Source organism: Leptosomus discolor, chromosome 14 (assembly GCF_034619465.1).
Source record: "Leptosomus discolor isolate bLepDis1 chromosome 14, bLepDis1.hap2, whole genome shotgun sequence".
Taxonomy (NCBI): domain Eukaryota; kingdom Metazoa; phylum Chordata; class Aves; order Leptosomiformes; family Leptosomidae; genus Leptosomus; species Leptosomus discolor.
Genome location: NC_141404.1, coordinates 18,639,264 through 18,667,116, shown reverse-complemented (window position 1 = coordinate 18,667,116; position 27,853 = coordinate 18,639,264). Strand labels below are relative to the sequence as shown.

General features: G+C 41.3%; 2 protein-coding genes across 2 annotated transcripts; one reads left to right on the top strand and one right to left on the bottom strand.

Annotated features, from left to right (window-relative positions):
* Positions 1-78: 78 nt before the first annotated feature.
* On the bottom strand, positions 79-17,852 carry CCP110 (centriolar coiled-coil protein 110). Its single transcript, XM_009949179.2, has 15 exons — positions 17,842-17,852; positions 16,960-17,116; positions 15,492-15,620; positions 12,448-14,089; positions 11,381-11,505; positions 11,053-11,236; positions 10,226-10,365; positions 9,746-9,862; positions 9,386-9,487; positions 8,997-9,113; positions 8,415-8,494; positions 7,765-7,827; positions 6,795-6,854; positions 6,146-6,228; positions 79-1,067 (listed from the first exon to the last, which is right to left on the bottom strand). Exons 2-15 carry the CDS (start codon positions 17,104-17,106, stop codon positions 1,015-1,017), a joined length of 3,042 nt encoding a protein of 1,013 aa, XP_009947481.1. The 5' UTR covers positions 17,107-17,116; positions 17,842-17,852; the 3' UTR covers positions 79-1,014.
* A 3,034-nt stretch (positions 17,853-20,886) lies between these two features.
* GDE1 (glycerophosphodiester phosphodiesterase 1) lies at positions 20,887-26,812 on the top strand. The gene is made up of 6 exons (XM_086472899.1): positions 20,887-21,141; positions 22,826-23,001; positions 24,293-24,398; positions 25,180-25,272; positions 25,917-26,128; positions 26,541-26,812. Exons 1-6 carry the CDS (start codon positions 20,887-20,889, stop codon positions 26,686-26,688), a joined length of 990 nt encoding a protein of 329 aa, XP_086329025.1. The 3' UTR covers positions 26,689-26,812.
* The last annotated feature ends 1,041 nt before the right edge of the window (positions 26,813-27,853 follow it).

Sequence of the window (27,853 nt, the reverse complement as noted above, 5' to 3'; positions counted from 1 at the left end):
TTTCATAAATACTACAGTGTGTTTGTTGGGATTTGGTAGGGATTTGTACCACCATCACCCCACCCCCCACCCCCCGAAATCATTATTTCACTACAAGGGCCTGTTAGATCACAGTAGAAGAGAAACTGCTCAGAAAAATGGTGACGGTCATCAACGAAACGTAAGATACCATCTCTAAGTCTGAAATGGTAAAACAATTAAAATCTTGCCTTCCAAAATTTTTGTAGAACATACAATTCTCTTCATCTTGCCCAAAAGTCACTTCCATAAGAAAATGCAGTAGACAGCAAAGAAAAAAAAATCCTAGGGCTCTTCCAGCACCGTGGTTTGCTCTACCACATGTATAAATGTGCAATTTTGGTATAGTCATCAAAAGTACATCTGTCCGCCCAGCAGTTAATCTGGATCCATGTCTGTTCAACTCAGTAAAAATGCAAAATATTTAGGCCATTAGTATTTAAACTGAGGTAATCTCATTCATACAGAAAGTACATTCAAAAAGGCTGCTCACAAATCCACTGACACAAGAGCTCAGTTTTGTTTGAATTAAGTTTTTTGTTCGGTTGGGTTTTTTCCTTATTTAACTGCTTTATGATATGAAACTAAAAATATATACACACAACTTATTTACGGTGGCAATCATACACAGAAATTGCAATTTTAAGTAATGCAAAAAGCATATGTCAGACACAAGAATTAGAGTGTGAAAAAGTCACAAATTAACTCAATGTTGCCCCATGGTGTCTTTAAATAAACAAGATTATTAGTCTTATGTGTACACGGTAATATGAATATATAAGTTTTAACATGCAATTTTTCCACAGGTAAGTATTACAGCTTCACAGCCCTTTATTACTTCAATATGATTGTATTAATGTGTCATTGTCTGGAAATAACAAAGTATGTTTATCATTTCTAAATATACTTATAGGTATAGAAGATGCAATATTTGAATCAGTGCTACAAATGCCATCACTAAACAACAGCCATTTTATCCCAGGGAGTGTTGTCTTCTTAAATTGTCACAACATTTGGCTTCTTTCTTTGGGTTCTTCCTGCATATGCTCCTAAACATGGAGTAGAAATATTACCATTTTACAATTAATAGTACTGGGGTTTTTATAACAGAATCATCCAACAAAAATAACTGAAAAAGTTTAGGACAAGCAGTATTGTATCTTCAGTGGCTACTTCTAAAATGACAGTTTTCATAACGTTACACACAAAATGCCTTACAAAAACTACCTAAAGCTTTGAAGTAATGACATTTTATAGTATTTCCTACCTCAGCAACTATTTAGTCTTCTTTTCTGCTACTCTAAAACATCTACAACGCACAAGTTTTTAAAAAATAAGTCTGTCACATCACCAAGACAGAGATCAAATGACTGATCAGTTTTACTATGTACTACTTTTAAACAAACTATCAATTAATAAAATATTATACAAGTCAAATATTTAAGATAATTCTTTCCTTTTCCCCAGCTGCCACATTAATAAACCAAGAAACAGTTAGAGGTTTCCATATATCAATATACACAACCAGAATTAAAAGTGCAGCGTGAGTAAAGTCATCAGGCAGAGCCCTTATAAAAGGAAAGCTGCTCAAGGATAAAAATAATAAAAGAAATTAAGACATTAAGAAATCTCTCCACAGGGAACAAATATAGACATATATATATATGTATATTTAAAAAGCCATATTGTACTATGCATAGCACAAGTATCTTCCAGTAATAAGGGTTTAGCACTGCAGGCTGCTAAAAAGTGGCAGAACTCAGCATTCATTAGGTTCAGGCAGTTATCGAGTGTCCAGCGATGTGAGCAGACATTTACACAAAGCAGTGAAAATCATACCACATGGTGCAGAGCAGTGGAAATGGAAGGCAGCCATGGAAGATAAATAATTACCAGGCAATTACATGAATGTGACAAATTTAAGTGCCAGTTCTTTTGAGGCTCTTCAGCTACTCTTCGTCAGAGTTGCAATGGTTACTCACAGGTATCCAAGGGCTACATTCAGCACAGTGCAAAGCAGCTTTGGAAATGCCCACAGAGACCTTACCACAGCAGGATCCCTCAGACCTGAACACTGTTTCCCACTAAACAAAAAGGCATTCTCACTGGCCCAACGCTCTCCAGTGCTGTGTGCTTCAGCTCACCTGTGATCTCGTAGGACAAACAACCAGGCTGACAGGCATGATGCTTTGTTAGTGGTTTACCACTACGTCTTAACTCTCCTCAGGTGCACTCCAAGTGATGTAAAAATTTCACATACAGAATAGGACAGTATAGGAAGTGTAAAAAACCCCAGCAATCTAGACTAAGGAATTGAAGAAGCCAATTTCTGTTAAAAAGAGTTACAGTCCTTCTGAACACAAGTATCACCCAACCTTTTCCAGTGCCAAGGGGAGAAACTACATGAGGCCTCTTTCCTACGACACACGATTGACCTGCTGTTCACACAGAGCAAGTTTGATGCCTTCCTGAAGCGCTGGCCGAACGCCAGCACACTTCCCAGCACACACCATCTCACACGGGCAATCTGCTCCCTGCTCAGCCTGGACAGACATGTGGGAAAGGCCACGCTTGGCCAAGTGCTGCTGCCACCCAAATTCTCTATGTGCCTCATGCCCCGTATTTCTTTTCCACAACACTTATTTAGACTGGGCAGAAACAAAGGAGATGAATGCATCTAGCTGTAGCAGCAGCCTGATCTCAACCACCTTCTCTCTAACATAATCAGACCACATTAAATGCCCTGCCTGGCACAGCTTGCAGGCTACTGACTGAACATCTCAGTCCTATCTAAACTCATTTAAAAAAATAAAAATCAACAAATAAAGACTCTTTACAGATGTATTAGTTTCTACTTTTCTCTTCAGCATAGAACTTTGGATTGAAGGGAGTAAAAAACAACAAAAACTAAATTTAGGATCATCAGTTGACTCCTATATGAAATGCCTTCTTGCCAGAAAAAGACAATAGGAGCGGTACTAAAGCTACAAAGCACACTGCAGATAGAATTTAAAACAACAATCAGAAGAATGAAAAAAAAAAGTTGGATGAGTACATTATTGTTTCCTTTCAAGGGTTTGTCTCCTGTCTAATTTGAATGTATTTACAATAGCTGTATTCTACTAACCCTCCTTCCCTTTTGCCCCTCTGATAACACAATTTAATTGGGAGTCAGGGATGAGTGAAGACAAGAAATTAAATAAAAATATTATGGGTTAGGAGTACAGCAGACTGGTATAGTTGCAGATATAAATAAATCTCTGTATTGCCTAGACCACTGCTACAAGTGTCTGGTTTTGGACATGCACAATTTCTTTCCCAGACAGATCTTGTTGCTTCACTACAGATAACTTTCAAGGATTTCTCTTGAAAAAGACACTTTACTACCTAAAAAAAAAAAAAAAAACCCCAAAAAAAACCCTACCCAACATACTGCCAAGCCTTTCACTATTCACATTTTAAATATATATAAAGAAAACCATCTTCTATTTAAATGTATTCAACTTAAGGTTTTTTCATTATTGCAAAATTATGCAGATTATTTCTTTCATGCCAAGTGTTCCCCATCTAATAATTTCAGAAGGCACTTCCATTCATTTAGTACAGCCCAACCTATTTATAAAGGAGCATTTTGAAGTACTGGTATTACGCCACACGAACACAAGTGATGTCCAAACACTAAATGAGGTTACGTTGTGCAACCAGAACTAGGCAGCATACAATTGGTTAGACACATCTGCTTTCAGTTTCAAGCAGGCCACTACAGAAGGTATTAAATAGCTTTCCAGATATACAACAAAGAGCAGTAAGGAAAGGCAAAGAGAAATTTAGAGATATATCCCAAAGAATTCTTTTCATTGCCAAGTATCAGCTGTCACGACTTAGACAATTACGACTAAGAGAAACTCAGGGATTTAGTTGGCAAAGCGGCACACACTGCCAACACAGAAAAGTGAGAAAGAATGCTTCACCTCGATGCCTGACACCAGACACAAATGTAAAAAACACCGTAGATCATTACGAGCTGGGCACTAATATGGGACTGGGGATGGCATCCAAATCTCAAATCTGTGCTAAACTTGACTCTGCCACCACCCTTACACTCCTGCTCTTTTACAACCTCTGTAATACTATAACTGGCAGAGGTCTTGATTGTTTTCTTGTCCCTGTTCTTCAGCACTCTCATTTACTAATTAATATTGGACACAATTTTGCAATCTTGCAGATGAAAACTTGCCTTAATGGCTACCTCTGGTTGCTAAAATTATATTGCTTACTTTATTTTCTTCTTTATATTTCAGAGATTACTTACTACCTTCACTAACTTTTCTGTAGTGGCACTGAGTGCAACTAACATCTGCCTTGCTCCACTTTAGCGGTGACAGCACTGCCAAGAGAACTGGCAACAGAAAAAAATAAAGAAAGAAACCTTGGTTGCAATCTCATAGTTTGCTTTTTTATTTTCCCCTCCTTTTTTTTCTCCCCCCTCTTCACACTGAACTGCTACAGATGTGTATGCACAGATTCTTACTATACATCCTCCTACGGCTGCTCCTCTTGCCTTCACAAAGTACTATGAAAAGGCCGAACACTCTGGGAAAACATCACATTTAAAGAATGTACACACTGCACTAAACTCGCAGATACTCCCTGACAGCATTGCTCCAGGGCAGTAATAAATAAGAACTTCCCTTATAAGAAAGGTTTGATACTCCATACATAAAGATAATTCAGATCATTATGGAAAAGTTGAAAACCTACTACATTATAAATTTGCCTTATTGAGCCCAAAAATTCCCGATTTTTATACTTGACTTGTGAAACTCTCCTTTGAGAACAAAGTGTAATTAAGATCTTAAACAGTTTTAAAACCTATAAATCACTTTACCTTTAGATAAATTAAAGTTTGTCACTTAAGAAATTTAAAATCTGATTTAAAAAAACAGAAATTGTGTAAGATGTTTCATACTGTTTTATTTCCTTTGTGCCTGAACAGGCTGAAAACTGAGACATATGGCACTACTATCAAGCTTCTCTAATTGGTAATCTGTGTATGTAAGTACAGGAACACTCCACTTCTAAAATTAAGTCACTAAGACTCAAACATTCTGTAAGATTCTACAGTAATATATACAATTCTAGGGCTGTGTGATGACTGAACACCCACTAATAAGAATGAAACTGTCCTTCCTATCCTTTCAGTAGGCTTCCTGTTGAAGACAAGTTACATGTGTGTACAGAACTAAGAATCAAACATCAAGATTCTAATCCAAGTCTACTTTTGTTGTCATTGATATTAAAAAGTGATTGAAGCAACCGGGAAGCTGCTAAGAGTCTTTTGTATTGTCTTGATCCAATTTTGGTGAAACAGTAACTAGGCATGATTTAAGACTAGATTTAGGAACTAGCTACTAGACAATGTCGCTCTGTCAGAAAGGGTGATGGATTGTGGTTTGGCCAGCAAACCATGAAGAACTGCTTGGGACTGACAAGATTAGAGAAGTAGGCAAGAAGTAATTCCAGCAAGGGGAGATCGCAACCACCAACTCACTGACCACCTACTCAAACGATACCACCTGCTCAAAAAGGACAACAAAAGAAGATGACAGTCTGCACACTAATTTGCATCAGAAGCAAGGAAGAAGAACCAAACATCGAAGGGAATAATGATGAATATGTATTAGTTAAGTGTGTAATTATGGGAAACTCTGAGGCCGGGTGTGCTGTCTTGAGACAGACACCCACTGATGCACATCAATGAAATAAAATACCTTGACTCTGTGTGTACATTGGTGTTTTGCACACCGGGTACCGGACCCTGCTTGTGGGACACCACTTTGACTACTGTTAGCTTCTCAGTTACAGTGACTATATCTGGCAAACTTTTTTATGACTGGGCATCTGGCGAGTGAAAGCAAATGAGCTGTGCAGTACATTCTATATACCGTGTTTATAGAATTTGAAAGTGGATGGTTTTACCAGCACGTGTTTGTTTAGAGGTAGGTTAGATTTAAGACATAGCAAAGCAGGTGCACAAGAAAAGGAAAACAATATATCGTCAATTTACTTTTTTCTAGATACTAGCAACTTATTTACTATAAGATCCAAGCACCAATTTTCTACACACCTGAAACAGCCTTGTTAGACACTCTGCTCTCTGAGGCCTTCTTTCTATTTTGCTCAACCCCCTTCACTGAGGTCTTAGGGGTTCTAATTAAATATAAAAGAGTTAACAAGTCACTCGCAACAAAGTTGAAAGGTTGTATCCACAAACATAAAGACACTATCAAACTGTGTTTGGCATGAAAGCATTTTTACAGTGTCCCACAGAGCCTCCTCCTGAGTATGTGTACAATTCCTATTGACATTATTACGGCTTACATAGATGTATTAAATACGAGAAGGTCTGTCCATGAACAGATTTTTTAAACTCTATTCAAGTAACTGAGTCAGTTCATATACTGTGGCATTACAGTCTACATATAAAAATATACATATTTCATTAAGTGGAAGCAAAGCTTCATGGAATGAATGTTACAAATAGAAATGCTGGAACACAGTGTAAATGGAGACAACACACAAGAGGATGAGAACACTATCTTCTCGCAGTATAAGGAAAAACAAAGCTTCATCATTCTCAAAAAACTGTGAGAAGTAATTATTTTTACTTTGAACAACAATTGCACCAGAATGTGTAAATATTATTCAGAAATCACTGTGCTGTTGCACTTTGCATTTACTTTCATCTTTATGCTACAAACATGCCATGCCCTTACCCTTGTCTGCAAAGCAGTCTGTGAACTGGGGCATTCTGTCCTTGATTTGGTTGAAGTACACTGTTAAAACACAAACATTTATTAGTGCTTTTTCCCTTCTTTAAAAAAAAAAATTCTCATAAGGAACACTGAATTATGCATCATGTTTCACATAACAAATTTTAGAAAGGCTAACAGGTTCTGTAATGCACATAACATGTAGGCAAAAGTGGCGGGAGTTAAAATTCCTACTTCTGCTATTTAAAACAAAGAAAGAAAAAAGCACAGACAAAACTCCCTCAGCAGTGCCTTGGGTTCCAGTCCTTGATAAGAACATACAAGAAAAACTAGTCATCGAAGATTAAACTGTATTAGTAGACAGCACATCCTCAAAGCTTTTGGGTAAGCATGGGATAAAAGTTGGTTTTAAGGGATGCCAAGTATCTGACTTGTATACCAGAAAAAGGTGCAGACAGGCCTCATAAGAGAAGGGCTGCTGTCTTCCTGAACAGCAGGTACTGAACACTGGAATTTCTGCGATCCAAGCAATCACACCATCTAGAAGCAAGAACCTTTCCTCACACAGAAACCCACTTCCTTTCTGACAGCTTTCTAAAGATAAGCATATCAGTGATTACATTGCAAAGTAAAGGGTACCAAGAAAAGTGGTAGCGTCAAACTGAAGCTTAACAGATACTAACAATGTATCTCAGAGAAAAGCCTTGAACCTGAGCCCAGAGATTTAAAGTCATAAATAAATATTTGCTGAAGATAAAATTTCAGAACTGACTCTGAAGGACATAAATCTTTTCTAACTTCTAATGAGCTAATAAACCCTTTTCTCAGGCCGTGCTAAATCAGATTTCATTACTGCCTGTCATAATAGTGGCAAGAATTGAGCTGACTGATAGCAAACCAGCAATGCAGATCAAATAAGCTATCATTAAGACAGTTCTTTAAAGGCATCCTAATACAAGTAATCTTCACTCACCGGCTTTCAGGAGTTTTTTGTTTTATTATTATTTTTTTACTTGGCATTCCCATTTCTGAAGCCCTAGAGAAACAAAAGTATTGAAATATGTTTAAACTATAAAATCATCATCTAGGTCTTAAAGTAAGATAAAATCTACAACAGTATCTAAACCTACACGTAATACTGCCAAAGCAGCGCTACAGGTTAACACTTTTCACTCAGGAGCAAGTGTAACAACTGCTAAGTTCACTGTACTGCAGGATAATACCTGCTACTATTCCCCCAAAAAACTTTGCCAGAGATACTCTATCAAGTATTGTTATTGCTAGGCACTTTAGAAAGACTGATAAAATAACCTGGAACACTTTTTACAATTTACAAAATCAGCCATAAACTAAGTGCTCATCACTGGAATATAGCATAAATGCAGAACCTAGAACAAACATTTTTCTCCCACACAAACAAGAAGTCTCTCAGAAGTAAAAGCAAACTACTACTGGTAAGACACCACACACCCGAAGGCAGTTTATTCACTCTTCCTAGGAGAGACAGTACATGTTTGCAAAGAAACTTGTTACTCCAAAAGCTTTTTTTCACAATTTCCAGTGCCTCCTACTCCTCCTCTTGCACCCCGCCCCCCACCACCACGAAGGGAGAACTGCACATACTTCATGTACTTTTTCCTGTCCAGAGATTTCTGTGTCGCTGTTGAAAGCGTCGCTCTGTCTCTTGGGCTCTTTACTTTATCCTAAAAAAGCAAAATAATCAACAATAACAGTACTTGCTGCTCTTACTGAGCTTAACCCCATCTGACCTGCTGCTACTTAAAGAGAGAAAATTTAAAAAAAAAAAATCCAAAACAACAAAACCAACAGTGTTTTCAGTACTAAGTTCACATTCAGGCTAAATTCGAGGTTTTTTTCTTTTTTAAAATTAAAGGATCTTCCTTATATTACAAGATTAAAAAGGCTTGTGTGCCATAACAAATTCTTGTTATATACCTTTGTGTTATTATTTTCACATTTTTCATTCTAATTTTTATATATCTACACATCAAAAGTTTCAACATAACAACCTCCTACTGCACCGACTTTTTTTTTTTATTTGAAGAAGGTTACCTACAGAAGCATAATTAAACAACAATTTAGATTTTAAAAACTTTTTACTGGGTGAGGAAGAACCTCTTAAAAGCAAAATGATTCAGTACTTAAAGTCTTAAAACAGTTTAGGTTCTCTTGAATACAACGCACCATTTGCCTGAGCATCTTCTCTTTACGAACTTCACGATCATGACGCAGAATATTCATTCTTTCCGATGCCTCCATTGTGAAAAAGATGTCATGGATGTCATACAGAGCAGCCCGCAGCTGGAAAGAATAACAAAAATTTTAGTAAAATATTCAGTAAAACATTCCCATGGTTTTGATCATCAAGCTCTTCTCGCTTTCAATCTAAACAAAACACTTGAAGATAATTTTGAAATCTCTTGATGAGTCAGCACAAAAATGGAATCTTCTCTTCACAGCCATAGTTTGAACTTTTTACTTTAAACAAAGTCCCTGTGAAGGTTTTAGGTATTTATACTATAAAAGCAGAGTATCTAGGGAAAGGGAAAAAAAAAAGGTTTAAACTGTGTCACCTGAGCCATTACTCTTTCATGAAGGGATGCATCTTGTGCTGAAACACTTCCTCTTTTTAATGGGGCTTCAGATTGAAAATTTTTTATGAACTCCATAGTATCCTGGGAAAGATGGGAAAATAAGATTAAGCAGCAAGCATAATCCTTCACAACAAAGCAATCATTACAAACTGTTCGTGTAGGACGTATTCTTTGTTTGACTGCATGACACTAAGCAATGCAACACTCAAACATGTTCACATGACAGACATTCCCAAATCCCACTGAAAGCAGAAAATGCATGATTTCATCTGGCAGCTGAAGACAGGAACACACAGAAACAGGAGGATAAGCTGCATAATATAAAAACGCTGATCTTACTTTTACAGTTTGCTTAAGATGTTTCAGTTTTTCTGTCTGCAGGAGTCTACGAGTGAGAAACCCCTTTGCCACAGCAGTGATCTTATCGAACTTCATTTGTATCTCTGGACTGAAAACCTTAAAAGAAAAGAAGCATTTTCTAAACATTCGATGAAAAAATGCAAGAATGACATTATTTGAGAAAATTCACAAACCATATGAAGTAAGTTTTCAAGTAAGAAACAAGCTGTTGATAGTTTTGGCTAGGCCAGAAGTACCCACCATAATATTAATTTAGCAGAAGCAATATATTATTATATGGTTATTTTGCATATATGAACAAGGAGAAGAATATCCCACGCAGTCCTCTCATGTAATCGAGGTTGACACAGGAAGGGATACTAAACTGTTCTGTAAGATCTACTACTGCCCAGCTGTTACAAAGTTACCAGCATCTTACAAAAACTAGAGGGTTTTTTTAAGCTATATTTTTTTCCTTACCTGAGTCCACCTAGTTTTGATCCTGTTACTTGGCCTAGATACTGAGGTTTTTATAACTCCACTACCTGATGGTCCCCAGAGAAAGAACGAAGTTTCACTGGTTGAAGCAAAGGTGTTAGGTGTTGCAGTATGAGCAAAACCTGCGTGCAAAGCAGAATGTAGAGTTCAACACACACTTTTGTCCATGAAGTGATGACTATGTATGCGTACACACTCAGCTCAGAAGTAGAAGCTTTGTTTATGAAGTCAATTATAGGCAAGAAGCAATTTGAATATTTCTGATTCACTTCCTAGCAAAATTTGCTAAACAGAAGACAAAGCAAAACATTTCATAACACTCTGGAACAGGCGAGAGGAGTCCCACCAGCTACAGCTGCACTTCCTTGCAGTCAAGACCCTTTGGCCCCTCTAATCCTCCTGCACAAACGAGAACACCTAGCCCACTGCTCTGCAGCTAGGTGGCATGAGGATGAACCTTCTGTGACGTGATGCAAATCCTCATCCTCATCCTTGATCAAATGAGTTTACTCTTAGCTTGTTTTCCTCGAATATACCCTGTAGCAATTATATAACAAAGGCAATACATGGAACAGTACAAGGATAGCTGAAGCTGTGCCAAGTGCCAGCTAGACAAAGATGCAACACAGAATTTATTCTACATATGCTGCCAACAGCCAAAGGCAGCTGCTGTCACATATCCTGACCAACAATTGCCCTAGGACAGGTACACTGCATTTATCACTGCAGTGGGGCAGCTGATCCAGTCAAGCACTGAAGAGCAAAATATAGCACAACATTTAGTCTATGTTCTACCCTCTCACTTTTACCAATGCTGGTGGAGTTTGCATTATGGACTGTCTCCAGCTGAGACTGCACACTTTCCAGCAAGCCACTTTCACTCTTTTTCCTCCACTCCAACTCCATCCTACTGTTAATATTCACTTTGGAAATTTCTATTTCCGTTGTAGCAACCTTCTTTCCTTTCAACTTTCTCTCCTGCTCTTCCAGTTCCTACAAAAGAAAGAATCACCTATGAGACTATCTTTCTAACTCTGCAAAGCAAGAGAATACACATTTTAAAACTAACTGCTTCCTGACAAACTGCAATACAATACACATGCCCTCTGCTTAGAATTTTTCCTCTTTTTATCTTACCTTCTGCAATTTCTCCTGTTCTCTCTCTTGTTCAGCTATCAGAATCGACAGTTGTTGTGCATGTTGTTCTTCCAGTCTCTTCCTCATTTCTTCAAAGGCCAACATTTTAGTTTTTAAAATATCTTCTGATAAGATACATTACAAAGAATCAAGTATTAAATAATTGCTATATGACCTTTGCCACATCTGCTTTTAACAGGATTAATTGGCATCATCAGTAAAAAGTACAACATATCTTCGATATCAGGTTTCCATTATGTATTGCAAAGAACCTCATCAGGTACTACAATCCTTCAAAACACCTGCACATTCATATTTGTGGAATAAGCACGTGAATGACACAGCAGTAACACCAACTCAGGCTTTATTAAAATAAGGACACAAAAAATCCAGCTCTACTAATAGTATACCTACACGCGCTTGAGTGAATTAAAATGATTTATGCCACTTCGGCTTGATTTGGCAGAAGCACACACAGATGTAACAGTCTTGAATGTGAAGAAAACACCAACACAGTGATTTGCAACTGGTTAAAAGGTATTTTCTTTTAATTTGCACAGGCTATCTTTTCTTTTAGTAGTCTTCTTTAGACCTCATGGAGCAAGACGTAATTTTCTTAGTAAAACAAAATTCAAATTTCTACATTCAAGTGGGAAATTAATATTTGTGCTGTCAAATGACACCCTGGAGAATAAACGCTGAATTCACAAAACTGATACACAATGTTTTAGTTGATGTTTCCTCATAAATTGTTTAATTCAGTATTTCTTTCAAACAACTGTTGAAAGAGGAGTGACTTGGAGTCAGGAGTAAGACAGCAATTTCTGCATTCTGCAGCAGTTAAAAATGGCTCAAGTAGCAAGCTGAATTTCAGAATTTGTCATTAATTAAAAATCAGAAAATAATGAGGTTACCGAAAAAAGTTAATTTACTCAATAAAATTTTAGCCTTTTAGATATATATACACTTTGAAACACCAATGACTAATGATCATTGGGTTTTTTCTAAAAGAATTATAAACTGAGAAGTAAGTTTAAAAAAACCCCTTAACTACAGGAAATTTTTACCTTTAGCTGTATCATCAGGGGCTGCATTCTTGGTAACGTAAACTGATCCCACAGGATACTTCTGTTCTTGCAACCACTGCTTCTCTTGTTCTTCCATTCCAACTGTTAGGATGCAGGGACTGTTTTCTTTCTGGCAGTTGTCAGTGTCCAACTCAAGTCTACGTTTTACCTTTTCAAAACTGTTTTCTAGAAACTGCTCATTTGCTGGGGAAACACTCGGAGTGTCCATCTGCTGTCGCATATTCTTGCTCTGCATTAGCAGTGGGGATGGGTTTTCTACATCGTAAGATTTATTGAGTTCTACTGGAGAATTACATTTCGTATTTTCTAGCAAGCCAGATGGTTTGGCTTCATTGACAGCTACGAGCTTCTGTGTTACTGTAGACTGACCGATGGCAAATGGCTCATTCAGTTTTGGAGCCACAACACTAGTACTAGTCTCTACTTTATACGGTCCTCTGCTGTCTACCAGTACCTGTCCTTCCACTGTAGCTGACAACATTCCTTTACTTTCCAAGTGCCCAAAGGAATGGCGATTCGGTTTGCCAACCCCCAACCCATCGCAAGGGCCAGAAGAATTCCTGTGGACACCAGGAACTCTGCTAGGGCAAACCATAGTGAAGTCCACCATGAACTTTGGCACCGATTCAGACACATTATTTTTATCAGCAATATCTTGCATGATTAAATCCATCGCTCTACCCTTGCCTTTAGGACTTAACTCGTAAGCATTCACAGGGTTATTTATAACGATGTGTCCCATAGATAAAGGTCTTGGGCGCCTGCGGTGCATTTTAGGGCTCATGCTTGGCTCAGGGCTTGGCAATTTGGTGTAAGAGCCTGTGAGGCTTCTGACAATGCTGCTGTCACGATCAAACCCAGAAGTCTTTTTAAATTCTTCATCCGAATCTGAATCCATCAATGGGGGTGTTCCAACTCTCGTGGGTATGTCCACTTTAGAAAAACTGGATAAAGCTGACATACTTGTGTTAGTTGTATGAGTAGAGGCACCTTGGAGAAGGGTATTTGATTTATTAAGACTGGGTTTATCAAGTGTCAGAGTGGTGCAACTTCTGCCTGTAAGCTTTGCTCTTTCTTTCACAGAATCAGTTGTTTTAACACCATCATTTTCTTTATCTGAATGACTTTCACTCATACTTCTCTTTGAACTACTTTTTGAGCTGCGCTTGGTTTGCTCTTTCTCTATATACTCCCTAGATTTCTTTATCAGGTTCTGGAGACTCATTATGTATGGATCCTGGACTTCCTCATCCGACGGCGGCACGCCCAGCCCCTCTTGCTTTTGCAAAGCATGTGACACAGGCTTATGCACATTGTCAGGAGACGCAGCCCTTGGACAAGGTACGTCTTTTGAAAAGTCACTCTCACCTTGCTTTGAAAAACCAACTTCTGCTGCTGCTTTAACTACTTCCGTCACATTTGATGTCACCTGCCCAGTAGTATCTGATGGTGCAAGTTCTGGTGTCTGTTCACGCTCTGTGGGACCAAACCTTTCAGGAGAACATGCCAAATTGACATCTGATGGAGCTGTACAGTCAGTCGAAGCTTTAGAATCTGAATCAGGGCAAGTATTCTCAGCCTCCCGTGCATTTGCGTCACTCACGCTAAGTCCTTTCCTGACCTGCAAATACAAATCGAAAAAAACCCACGTACTTTCAATGAAATCTCCTCAGATTCCTGCAAGCTTCACTTGAATTCAAAAAACAGAATGCTACCACCTTAAATCCAATAAAAATTTTCAGTTCCACCGTAACCAATTTCCTCAAATTACTTACAGAGCTCTTTGCAACAAGAAAGAGGTTATCGGAAATAAAATACAGATTTGAATAGTGGCCCACTCAGCATTTTTACTGATACCAAGTATCTGAATGCAAAGATGCTCTTTTCTTCATAGGGTAATTTGGATATACTCAAATAATTTTATGGCTTCAAATTATCTTGCAAGATTCCTCTTAAAATATGAAAACATGTTTATACTAAATAATAAATATAACTGAAAATTTTTCATATGAAATATAGACTAACCGATAGATGACTGAGAACAAACCAAGAAAATTCCCAATAAAAATAGTGGAACTATAAAATAATGTGTCCATTTCTCTACTAATCCAGAGACAATTAAATATGAGTTTTCACCTGTCAAATACTCAGAAAACTAAATTTATTTATGTGAGAATTAAATGCTACTTCTAGCCAGCATTTGTTTAAAAGGATTTTCACACTATAGGTTATCCTATGTGTTGCAACTCAATTATGACAAGGACACCTCTGGAAATAAAAAAGCTGATTTTTGTATTGAACATATGTTCCTGGTCTGCTCTTCAAATCCCAAGCCAGATGACTGTTGCCATGTACACACCAGTAAACAATGCAAACTCACAGGTTTTGTTTACCACCTTAGTAACTCAACAAATTCAGCGTTAACTGTGCTTGTTTAAGCAACAGGCTAATTTAAAGACACTATTACAACTGTTTCAAAGACTGCTTGATTAGATGTATTTAATATTCTTTTCGATTTAAACCTCTACTAAATTCACCATTGAAGCAGCAAAGAAAACAAAACAGTTGCAGTTAAATCATAAAGCACACAACAGAATTACAAGTTGTTGCGAAGGTGATTTTAATTCTGTAATTGTAGGGTTGAAGACAGATTATTTTCTGATTAAACTATAAGCTTGCAAATAAAGCAAGCCAGTTGCTCTAACACTGGGGGTTTTGTTCATTTGTTTGTACAATCTAGTTGTTTCAAACACAGTTACAAAAGCAGCAGTCAGTCATCTGATGTGGTCTGTCTTTCGCATATACCAAAACAAGCTCCATGCATTACAATGAACATAGACGTTATCACTAAATAATCAATTATCAGGTCACATAGCACAAAATGCTAGCTAACAGTGGTTCTGGAGAGTTAACTGCTATTAATTTCATTTTTATATTGAACACTTAAACCCCAGCACTTTTTCAAAATGTCCATATGCAGAAGTTTTCTGTAAAGCTGTAAGAAGGCTTTGGACTAACACTACCTGAACATTTTCTAGAATCTCCTGTACACGATTCAATAAAGCTCTTTTCCGGGGGTTCTGTCTCCAGGTCTCTAGGTCCAGTGCTTTCTGTTTATATTGCTGTATTTCCTTTTTCTTTTCAAGGCTAAGCTGCAAAATAGAGTGTAAGAAACATGGTTTATATTGCTAAATGCAAAGTTCAATACAGAAGTACAGAAATAAATAAGAAAAACAACAGAACAAAACCATAGAAGGACAACAATCACCTAAGTTGAGGCTTTGTGCATGTTTTAAATGCCAGCTTCTTTTTAACCAATTACACTTTTTTTTTAATGGAAGATGCACAAAATGCCTTCTTGGCACACATGCAAACGAACATGAATTTAAAAGGTAATTTATGAAAAAAACACATGAACACTACATGCTAAAGTACCAACTTCAAATGACACCAGACTCTGACTGCAGGACAAGTCTTTCCCAGTCCTCTGTGGAGATGTGAGGTTCGGGCACCCTGTAGAGCCCTCTGTGACCGATCTTCCTGCCCACACTTAAACTACTAAGCTCTAAGAAGGACTAGCTCGCACTTGCCCTCTTGAACCTGAGGTGAATTTCACAACAGGACAGAAATGTATGCAATCAGTCTTACTGATCTTTTCAACAATCAGAAACTGGAAATCTTCCAGTTACTACTTTAGAATATGTAGGCTGGATAAAAGTCAAAACTAGATTTACAAAACTACTACAAAAATTGGTTTCACAAAGTTCTACAAAATTAAATTGTCTCAAGTCAAATTATGCATTTCTTCTATGAAATCTTAAAATATCCAACCATTTTAAAGTGAAAAACATTACAATACATCATTTACTCTCCAATGTACATCTGTATCATGATTTTCGGACATTATTGTTAAAGAGTCTCTCCATTCATACTTCCCATCTCTGAAACAAGGAAGTCAGCTGCATTATTGCACAAACTACCAACAGTCTCCTGCTCGGCTCTGTTTGCATCAAGCATAGAATGACTTAACACAATTGATGATCCTGTGAATTACATTAGAGAAGCTGCAAACAAATATGCAAAAGAAATTTACTTAAAAGCTTTTTAACTATCTCAGTATTTCCCATTTGCACTTTTTTTTGACACTTTAAACCAACTCACATGTTCAATATTTGGAATGTCAATATGATTTTACATGAAGTTAAGCCCAGCAATAATATTCATCTATTTTTACTCCCCTCGTGAAAATAATGAATTTCAAGAAATTAAAGCAAATGCAATCAATGTGGAAAATAGTACATTTTACTTTACTTTGTAAAATTAAGGCTAGGAATGCTTAGAATACACTAAGCAGCAAGCCGGATATTACCTCACACAGAGCTGTACCTTCAGTAGAATCACTACATGTGGACATCAAAGCTAGTCCATATAATACAGTTAGTACACCAGGCAAGAAAAGGAAAAAAAAAAAAAAAAAAAAAAAAGCCTTACCAGAGGGGAAAGCACAGGAACTCCATGGAACTGAATGAAGGAGATGTTTTTGTGCTGAACAGTAAAAGAGGTTTCTCTTTTTATTGTCTCTTCTTGGATTCTGGAAAGATGCTTCTTATAGAATATTTCATAGTCCTCCATCTTCATGTTAACTAAGCTGCAGAGAACAATAACACTACTGTTCCATATACTTCCAAGACCACGAAAGGAAAACAACATCACAACTAATTCTGTATCACTGCATTTTGGGAAACAAATTACACATTAGAAAACTCAGTTAAGTTGCTCTTTTTCCTATTATTAACAAAAGCTGCAAAGCTGTTCTTTTTTTCCCCCATGTAAAAATAGAATCTGCATAGGCGAGCAAACAAATATGATCACAGGTAGCGTGAGAAGCAAGCAAGCATTGAGAAAACCAGAGCTGACAAAACTACACATGCTACGATAATCTTAACTCCCATCAAAGAGTAAACCTTTAAGGTCTCCCATGACTATCAGACAGATCCTATCAACTGTAAAAACCAAACCAAAACAAAAACCCTGCAGCCAATTATTTTTTTTTAAATGAAAAAAACCCTAAGCTGTTATTAAAGCAAGACCAGCCTTTATATTCAGGGGGCTGAGAGGAAATTGTGTCTCGCTCCCGTGAGCCTCTTCCTCGATGCACCGCTGTATGAACAGGCGCCAATAGTTCCACCAAAAAATACATTACAGCCTCGTTTCCTTAAAAGACCCTACGTATCCCACACTGCCCATCGGTACCGCAGTAAAAACACAGAGCCAGGCACCACCTGCCAACGCTTTTGTTACCCCCGCACACCCCTCCGGCTCCTTTCTGCCTGCCGGCCGCCCCGAGCCCTCCCCAGGCCGCCCGGTAGGTACCCTGCCGCCGGGCCCGGGCGGCAGCCTCGCCTCGCCTGGCCTGGCCTGGCCTGGCCTGGCCTGGCCTGGCCTGGCCTCGCCTCCCCCCTCAGCTGCCCTGCACCACCCCCGCCCCACCCCCGCCTCCGGGGTGCAGGTGGTACCGGCGAGGCCAGGCCTGGGCCCTGCGGCCCTCCCCGCCCGGCGGCAGCGCGCCCACCACCACCACCGCCGCCGCCGCCGCCGCCGCCGCCGTCCCCCCGCGGGGCCCTGCCCGGCACACAGCCCCCCGAGGCCCCGGCGCTCCCGCCGAACCCCTCGGTACCTACGCGGGGCTCGGAGCCGCAGCGCGGCGCGGCGCAGCGCAGCCCCGCCGCTCCCCGGCGGCCGCCCCGCCCCGCAGCACTACAAGCCCCAGCGCGCACCGCGGCCCCCTCCTGCTCCGCCCTCCTCGGGCCGGGCCATGGGGGAGGCGGGCGGGGCGCTGCCTTCCCTTGGGCCGAAAATTTAGGGGAAAAACCCGCTTGATTTGGCCTAGGAAAGGAGGTGAGCTGGATCTACAAACCTCTTCACACACCTCAGCGCCGTGGGACAAGTCTGTCATTCCTGGGCGAGCTCCCAGGAAAGGCAGCTCCAGTGCTCAGAGGTGGGAGATGGGACCGAGGGCCGTCCTGGCGCCACGGTTTCCACCCACGGGTCTCCAAGCTAAGTTCCCCTGTTGGCACGGACGAAGTCTGTTCAGCTTTATTGCGTTGATTATGACGTGGCTGAGCTGCCCTCGTACAGCCAGGGCCGCACATGTGTCACCAGCAGTTTCGCTGCGCACGCTGTGGTGAGAAAGAGAAACACGAGACCCTGTTACAGCAGCATCACGGTGTCCCCACCGACGTCCTGGATGTGCTGGTCCAGGCAGCCTGAGGAGCAGGTGACACTCGCCCATGAGTCAGGTCTGGCAGAAAATACAGGTTTGTTTGCCAGCACCCAAGCAAAATAGATTTATGGAAACATCCAGTTCCCGGTGAGTGCTTAGAGGTGTTAAAGCTGTTGTTCTTGTTTCAAAGAACAACTCCTTCATCTGTTACCTCTTCAACATGTTAAAATATTATTGAGCGTTTTTTTAAATCTTCATCTTTAATCTTAACAAATGCCGTTGTTATGTGTCTGCATGTATATGTCTGATTTTTCTTCAGATACACCTGGCAGAAACTCAAAACCAAGGCAGAAAAGAATATCTGAGATGCTCAGAACCACCTAGGACAAAACGTGACAAATATTTATCTCAGCTTTAAAACAATTAAACCCCATTTTGACGTGCGGAAAAAAAACTTTACAACCTGAAAGGTTATAAAGTAGGTATGTTTATTGGGCGCAGATGCACGGGGGATCACTCCACCACAAACGTGCATGCCCATCGTGGCCGTTTGTCCAGTATTTATACAATTAAACCACTACATATTCCAGAGACACCTATACATATTCATGATCTACCCCCCCCCCCCCCCCCCCCCCAAAGGCAGTTCCTTTCGGTCACTCCATTTCCATAATCTCCGCCTTGGGGCCCTCCTTGGTGCGCTTGCGCAGTCCCTCCAGGTGGTCGTGAACAGGGGTCTTCAGGGATGAAGGCCGTAGGTCTTCCTCGCTGTGTACTTTTCACCTCTCCCCTGAAATCTCTAATTTGGCTGAGCTTGCAGTCCCAGACCGGTTTCGGCCTGGTCTGTCCTTGAGCGCACATCTGGCTACCTCCCTTTTGTTATTGCTGGAAGATGGATGTTAGCTAGTGCTCCTTAGCCCTTATCTCCTCCCGCCTTTGACACCTTTCAACCATGAATTACATCCTTGGTTTCGTCTCTTCTGTTTCCCCTTATCAGCTTCTTTCTCCAGCATTCCAGGCCTCCTTCTCAGGCCGTTTGCAGGGGTTAGTAATTAATTGCCTACTTGCATACATGTTAGTTCTGGGAAAGCAGGTTTTAATAGTTTTAGCATTTTCTATGTAGCTCTCTATTAATATTTTCGATATAACTTCGGTTAGAAAGTATATTTTCTATATGGCCCCCTATCAATTTAGAAGATTGCCTGGTGCCTGTTCCACCTCTGGTTGGCAAGAGTTCCTAGCTGCAAAGTCAGCTTCTTCCCATCCTTCCCACAGAGAACACAGTAAAAGGTGAAAATCCTCATTCATTTCAATACAAACTGCTATTTCCTCTGCTTTGCTGTTTTGTTTCTGGATCACACAAGCCCGAGTTCTTCAGCCCTCACCGATTTCCCTGCCCTGTTGCTCTTTCGTCTGGATTCCCCCCAGTTGTTCACCCCTGCGGCAGGCACAGTGGTGAACGCGACCTTCCCTCGCCAGCAGCAGCTCTGCCTGCACAGGAGGCCGCTGCTGGCCCAGGGGGTCCTGGCTCTCAGCCCCCTCAACTGGGTCAGGGTTTTAGTGTTGGGCTTACTCTGCGAGCGGGCTTGGATGGACAGCTAGCTACGCAATACGGGGGGCTAGCTACGAGATATAAGCAATATGTAACACTGTATACAGAGATACAATAATTAATTGGAAAGTAATTGCCATTAATACGCTATTTCTAGTCTGTCAGCTGGCATAGGCGGGAAGAACGCGGACGCTCTCCAGACACGCAGGTCTCCCTCGGCTCTCTGGGCAGTGTTACCTTTCCCTCCACTAATACCATTTATTTTTAGCTGCGACATTTTTTATGGGGAATAATCCACATTTTCCTGCAGTGCTCCTCCGACCCGTCCCTCGGGGGGTCTCTCGGCCCCGGGATCTGCCCGCCCCGGCGCCGCCGGCCGCCCCTCAGCGCCTGCGGTGGGCGGTGCCAAGCGGCGATTGGCTGGCGGTGACAGCTGCCACGCGCTGGTTAGCTGAAGGCGGGCGAACGGCGGGCGCCGATTGGTTGCTGGAGGCTGAGTGCTGGTTGGCTGGCGCTGGGCGCGGCCGTGTTGCAGTCGCCCTTGCCCTGAGGAGGGGCGGCGGCCGCGGCTGTGTCCGCGGGTGCGGCGAGGTCCGGTCCGGTCCGGTCCGGTCCGGTGGGCGCCGCCGCTGCCGCCGCCGCCATGTTGTGCTACGGGGAGGGTCTGCTGAGCTCCCTCACGGCGCTGCTGGGGGCGGCGCTGGCGCTGAGCCGCAGCCCGGCGCTGGCCTGCCTGCTGACGGCCGCCTTCTACCTGCTGCTGCACCTCTTCAGCCTGGAGCCCGCCCCGCCTCAGAGCGCCCAACGCGTCCTGCGGCCCCGCGGCGCCGCCGCCCGCATCGCCCACCGCGGCGGCGCGCACGACGCGCCCGAGAACACGCTGGCGGCCATCCGACAGGTCAGCACGGCGGGGCCCCGAGCCCCTCCTCCCCCATCCCGGAGCGCCGGCCGTGCCCTGGCGGGCGCTGGGAGCGCGTTAAACAAGCCCAGCGGCTAAGGGACGGGCAGGGCCTGGGACGAGGTCAGCAGGGTGAGGCAAAGCTGCCAAATGTTGTGGAGAGAGAGAGCGAGCGAGCGAGCCTCGGGCAGCCTGTCTCCCCGTGGGTCTGGCGGATGAGAGACTGAAATCGGCGGGCAGTAATGCAAGGCAGTGGGTTATCTTTGATAATCTGCCTTTTCAGCAGGCACCAAGCCCTCGTCATCCCGAATAACTCCAGCTTGTTCCGACTTGCTGCAGGAAGCTGTACGGCTTGTCAGTCCTTCATCCCCGAGCAGACTCAGAACAGTTCGGTCAGGTCTGAGTCTTGTGGGAGCTGTGTTATATGCTTGGTGCTGAGGGATATTTTAGCAGTGTAGCAGTAATGAAATACTGGACTTCGCTGATGTTGCAACAGAATATAGAGAGCAGGCAGCAACTTCGTAAGAGGTCGTTTGCTTTTTAAGTTTTGAAGATCTGTGATGAGAATCCACAGTTACAGGAAAATACAATGTTGTGAGAACTTCCCTGTGTACAGCCCTGCCATGGAACTTAGTGCTGCTTCATCTATGAGGCATCATGGGGCAGCCAGGGTTCAAAATCTGTTTCTGAGAATCATTTTGAAATCGTGATTAGCAGTCTCTCAAATGTAGTGGATCTGTGATGATGAGATGTTGCTGCTCTGCTAGTTTCTTGCCTTTGGGCGAGGCAGGGCTCTTCGTTCTGATAAATTCTGAAGCTGAGAGACCTTTGCTTGGCAGATACCTCTAGAGTAACCTCTAGTGCATACCTGGCATTTGTCTTTCTGGTGCATTGGCCCTTTTGGGTGTTTGGCCTTCAGATCTTGCTTGCAGTCCACTCAGGTGCTTTTCTGAGGAGTTCCTGGGAAAGAGTCAAGGCAGGAGCAGGATGTATGAAATGTTGTAAGGCAGCCCAGCTGCTTGTTGCTCTCTCGTATAGGGATTCCTCAGACAGGAGCAGGAATTTGCCTACATACATCTACTCTTCAGTATAAGCATGTAAGTCGTGCTTCTGAGAAGTTTTGTATCTGCTGTGTATGGTGGATCGACTGTACTGCACATGAGTGGCAAATCTGACTCTTAAAGGAAACAGTGCTCCTATGCGCCATAAAAAAAAAGGGATAATAGCTTTTCCTTGGGAAAGCAAAGACTTTATGCTCTGGTGGCCTGCTCTGATTCTGGCTTCTAAGTGTTAATCTATAAGTTATCTAAACTGCAGGCATTTGATTCCCTTCTCTTTTAGAAAGTTACATAACTTGAGGACTCGGGAGTTATTAGATTAGAAGGAAAGAGCAAGATTCCTTTCTGCATTTTTATGCTGAGACACTCCGAATCCCAAGACCAAGAGATTATCATTATGGTTTTACCTTTAAAATGGATTATATGCTTTCGGTTGATCTATGAATGCTTCTCACAAAAACTTGGATAAAACCTACTTTGTTCTGTAGATCAAGCTTACTGAAAAGAACATTAATAGTGTATTTTTTTTACCAGAATGCAAACTAATTATAGCTGTAAAGCTATAAAGCTGTCTCTTTGCTTGTGTATGTGATTGGGTTTTTTTGGTTTTTTTTTTGGTTTTTAAGGCAGCTGAGAATGGAGCAACGGGTGTTGAGCTGGATCTTGAATTTACTGCAGATGGTGTTCCCATTCTAATGCATGATGACACAGTAGAAAGGACAACTGATGGGTCTGGAAGATTGTGTGACTTGACTTTCGATGAAATTAGGAAGCTTAATCCATCTGCAAAACATAGGCTGTGGTAAATGAACTATTGGTATTCTCAAACTAGTGTTTCAATAGTAAAAAAAAAATTCTCGATAAAATTACTGATTTGATCTATCACTGTTGAAAATTTTTGTAAATTTAAAACTCAGTCCTATATGTTACTTCTCATTTGATTTTAGAAGCCTGTATTTCCTTACCCATTCTTGCAATAGGAACAGTGAAGCAGAGTCAAGATAGTTGGCTTTCAAGGACAAAATCCACAGACATCTCATGTGAAGCAGGTTAATCTCTACATAAGCATCCCCTAACTTGACTGCAGGACACTAAAGATACCAGGAGTTTGATGATATGTCAAAATTGGCTTGAGTAATTACTTCTAAAATTAATTTTATTCACATATATTTATTGACTGATTGTGTCTTGGGGGTTCTAAACATCAGGATTATACTGTTGAAAAAGAGCTACATAATTTCCTCGTGGTCTCAGGTAGGAGCTGTGACCCCAGTGGCTGATTATGTTCTTTCCAGTGGCATGCTGGGGAAAATACTTTTATATGTTACTAAAATTTTGATAACAATGCAACTTCTACAGTATCATAAATGAATCCAGTTTAGAGGAAGAACTTTTATTGTGTGTTCCTTGTATTTCTGAGACATTGCATTAGGGATTTCCAGACTCTTGTAAATGTGCCATGTGTGACACTGTGGTAAAAGTAGCATCTTCCCCTTCTATTACTGGAAAGATGATCACCTCAACCACACAGTGAGAGCTCCCACACAGGCAGTTACTGCTGATCAGCTGTTGTGCACTGTCACCTTATCAGGAGTAATTTAGTGATGTGTGAAGCTGCTTTTGCATCCTCGGCTTGTCTTGCTTATTCTGCCAGGATCTGCTTTTCCAGCTCTGGGCGAGGGAGCGCAGTCAGAGGAGGGTGAAGTGCGTGGGCGGGTGGTCAGCTGTTGGGACTGAGTGCTTGTTTGTGGTAGTTGAGGAAGGGTGAAGAACTGAGGTTAGTGTTTTCGTGTGGGACACAGGGCCGGTGGGCATCAGATTAGAACTTGAATTTGGAAGGGTATAATTGTCTGGGGATTCTGGGGGAGGAGGAGATGTGCACATATCCCTCTGCCTGTGCAGCCTTGTACGGGGTGAGAGAGCTGCTGCTGCCATTGCTAGTGGTGCTTGATCCCACCTCTAGTACTAGTGTATTGGCAAACTGCTCAGGGATCCTTAGGAAACAGCTCTGTGTAGTTGGGGATGTGAGTGCCCGTATGTGTGCACATGTGTATCTTGCCTGCATTCCAGTGAGGAGTTCTCTGTTTCTACAGGAGCAAATTTCAAGGTGAAAAGGTACCAACTCTGAGAGAAGCTGTTATGGAGTCTATGCATCACAATCTTACAATCTACTTTGATGTCAAAGGCCGTGCAAATCAGGTACTGCTTACTGTACCAAGACACCTTGCTTCACCCTTTCTTTGGGTTTCTAACCTGCTCTTTGTTGGTCCCAAACAGATGTGTGTGTTACAGTCTGTTCTCTAATGTGAGTGAGACTGGGTCTGCTGTTTGTGTCACCCAAAGTTGCGCTGTCAAAGCAAAGACATGTTCCCTCCTACCGTTCCATTGTCCTGGGAAGCTGCAACTTAAAATTAGCGTGAGACTGTGCGAGTGGTGAGTTCAGCTCACAGCACCATCATGAAACAAAGCGAAGTGAATTCCCTGCCTGTGAGGTAGTATCTCGTCTTCGGCCTTCAACTAAGGATCCTGCTTGTCTATAATTTGCATTACTGAAAGGAGATACAGGTGATCAATCATTAACGTTTTATGCAAATTAGAATAATTTTTTTCCTTAGGATAGCAAAATATAGAAATATATTCATTTTTCCCCTTGAACTAGGTAGTACTTCAGAATTTTACCCACAATATATGTAAGGGTATTTCAAACACCAAGAATGCTGCTCCTTGCTGTAAACAGAATCACGAAAAGGACTTTTGTTGCAAAAACCAAAATGTCATTTCTGTGTTAGTGGTATAAACAAGATGCTGGTTTTGTGTGTGTCGTTCCCCCCCCCCCCCCCCCCCCCCCCCTTTCTATTTCAATCTTGTTACACAAAGCAGGGAAGTATTTTTAAAGGGGATTAGTCTAAAATGACTGTGCAGTGTAAAGTAAATATGAGCCTATGTACGAAGGTAACGTGTGTGTGTCTCTACTTGGCAGGCAGTTGGAGCCCTAAAACAACTCTACCTGGAATTTCCGCGTTTGTATAACAGCAGTGTAGTCTGTTCTTTCATGCCAGATGTTGTTTATAAGGTGATGTTTCCTAAAAGTTTATTTTGGGTTTTCTTGAGTTGTTTGGGAATTTGAGTAAGATACACAACTCCCAGTTCCAGATTACTTTTGGGTTGTTAAAATTGCCAAGACTTTTTTTTAAAAAAAAGATACATCAGAAGTCTCCTGCATGATCTTATTAGATCACTCTGTGCTCGTTAGATGCACATATGAATCTACAACAATTCCCTCCATTCTGAAAGTTATGTAGAAAAAAGTGCATCGATCTTACGGTTGCTGTAAGGCCAGGTATCTGTGTGCAAAGTCCCTGTGAAATAAACCTTGTATTTTGATGTAAATGTAGACTATTCTTAAAACTGTTTCCTAATTTCCATTGCCAAGTCCACTTACTGTGTAGTTTATTCCATAGCCTGACTGTTCTACGTTTTTTTTTTTTTAAAATAAGAACAATTGCGTATTCAGTCTGTTTTAAAGAAGAAACAGTAAAATATCATGAACAGATTTCTAAAATAGTTACAAAAAGATCTGGGGCAGGAGGGGTAGAAGGATGCTGGTAGAGCTGCAAATGCAAGCTAGCATTTTGTATCTAACCTCTCCCAATTTACCTTTAACACAACTTGGCTTTTGTATGAGTCAGTTATGGTCTTTTCTCTGTGATCTTCCAGATGAGACAAGCTGACAGAAATGTTGTAACAGCACTAACACACAGGCCTTGGCATCTGAGTCATTTTGGAGATGGGACACCCCGTTTCAGTTCCTCCTGGAAACATTATCTGTATATGATGATGGATGTCATTCTAGATTGGAGCCTACACAGTTTCTTGTGGCGATTGTGTGGGGTTTCAGGTTTCCTCATACAGAAAAATTTTGTTTCTCAGTAAGTGTTAAAGCTTGCTAATGTATAGGGAGGCAATATCATTCTGTTAGTGTGTAAGGGTGCAGTTAACATAGTATGTGTTCCATTTAATGTTGTGTAAGGTTGTTTAGATAGTTTCTTTACTGCAGGCTATTTTAGTATTTTAAGCCTCTACCTTTTCAATCTGTAGTTTTTTATCTTATGTTAGGTCCTAAGTTTAATCACAAAGGGGAAGAAAATGGTTGCTTTTGCCTGTTTACAGTTAAAAAAAAAAAAAACACAGAAAAAGATGACACACTATCGTTCTTGATGTGATACTGGTGCAAGACTAAAACTCGGTTGTAGCCTCAGCGCTGCCTGCCTTAGATAGGGTGGTGCAAGCCTTAAATACCGTAGTGTGAGCCTCCCCTTACGGTGTCTCTATTCCTTGCAGGGAGTATGTGAGGCAGTGGTCTTCAAAAGGAATTCAGGTGGTTGCCTGGACAGTGAACACATTCGCAGAAAAAAGCTACTACGAAAGCGTCCTTGAATCCAGCTACATCACCGACAGCTTGGTGGAAGACTGCGATCCTCACTACTAGCCCTGTGCTCTGCAGACACTCACCAACCTACATGAGGTGCCTGCCTCGGGCAGGTCCCAATTCACCATCGAGAGGGTCTGCGCTGGTGCAGCAGGACCAGTACCGATAGCTCTGGGAAAAGGGGAGCAGGAGTTCCCTTCTGCTCCATGGCCAGATCTTGGATGCAGCAAAACCCTCTGTTGCAAGACCGGACAAAGCTGAGGTACTGCCACCCGCAGGCTGAGGAGGTCGCACTGTAGCGTAGGAGGGTCAGATCTGACGAGCTAACAGGGCAACCCTGTATGTGCAGGTTGCTTTATAATTCTCAGACTGTTCCTTTGCTTTGTTTAAATCTTGGTTATAAAGTCATATCAGCAATTTTTGCTGGCAAAATTTAAAATCATACCTTGATTTTAGTCATTTAAACCGTCTGCTCTATGACTGTATAATAATTTGTGGTTGATTCATGGCATTATAAAAACATCTACATTACTGTTCTCAAAATGGAACCTGAAAGTAATGGTGCCAAAATAGAAAGGGAGTGTATGTCCCTCCCAATGTGTGGAAAGATGGCTGAGCTCCATCTTGGTTAGGAAAAGCAAGCTGACTTTCCATGTTCAATGTGAAGACTATGAGAATTAACAAATAAAACTAACGTCTCTTTGTCTTCCAGACTACTTAGAAGAACGAAGGGAGGATAGGAGATTATATCTTCTCATGATATACAGCACATGAATGTATTTATTTTTAAAAGAAAGCACTATATGAAGTGGTGGTAGTGGTAGAACAAATATTGCTGAAATGTCTTTTTACTTTGCTTATTGTTTGCATGATTGAAAGGCATTCCCAAGGGCAGGTGGGAAACCAATCCAGATTTAACTTGAAATCAAGAGCCTGCAGTTACAATAAACAAGTATCTGACAGCTTTTGGGTATGGTATTATCAGCTGTGTGCCAGTAGATTGATGTCAAATGTGAAAATTAGTGCAGGTTGCTTGTTTTTTTTTTTCCTAACAAGTAAAACCCCAGGTGTTCTCATCACAGCCACCATCAACGTGCTGTGAACAATTTGAGCTCTGCTCTGGAAGGAGCTGGTAGTTCGAGAAAGCTGCCAATGATTAGCAAGGGCAGAAGACTCCTGTGGGGCCAGCCCTAAGGTAAATTAGACCACCTTTCCTTAGTGGCCA

Coding starts and splice junctions, on each gene's coding strand:
- CCP110 (XM_009949179.2), bottom strand. CDS start 17,106: ATGAAGATGGAGGACTATGAAATATTCTATAAGAAGCATCTTTCCAGA. Junction 9,488..9,745: donor ATCTTAAGCAAACTGTAAAA/GTAAGATCAGCG, acceptor CATCTTTCCCAG/GATACTATGGAGTTCATAAA. Junction 9,114..9,385: donor ATGAAAGAGTAATGGCTCAG/GTGACACAGTTT, acceptor TATTCTTTCCAG/CTGCGGGCTGCTCTGTATGA.
- GDE1 (XM_086472899.1), top strand. CDS start 20,887: ATGTTGTGCTACGGGGAGGGTCTGCTGAGCTCCCTCACGGCGCTGCTG. Junction 21,142..22,825: donor CGCTGGCGGCCATCCGACAG/GTCAGCACGGCG, acceptor TTGGTTTTTAAG/GCAGCTGAGAATGGAGCAAC. Junction 23,002..24,292: donor TCTGCAAAACATAGGCTGTG/GTAAATGAACTA, acceptor CTGTTTCTACAG/GAGCAAATTTCAAGGTGAAA.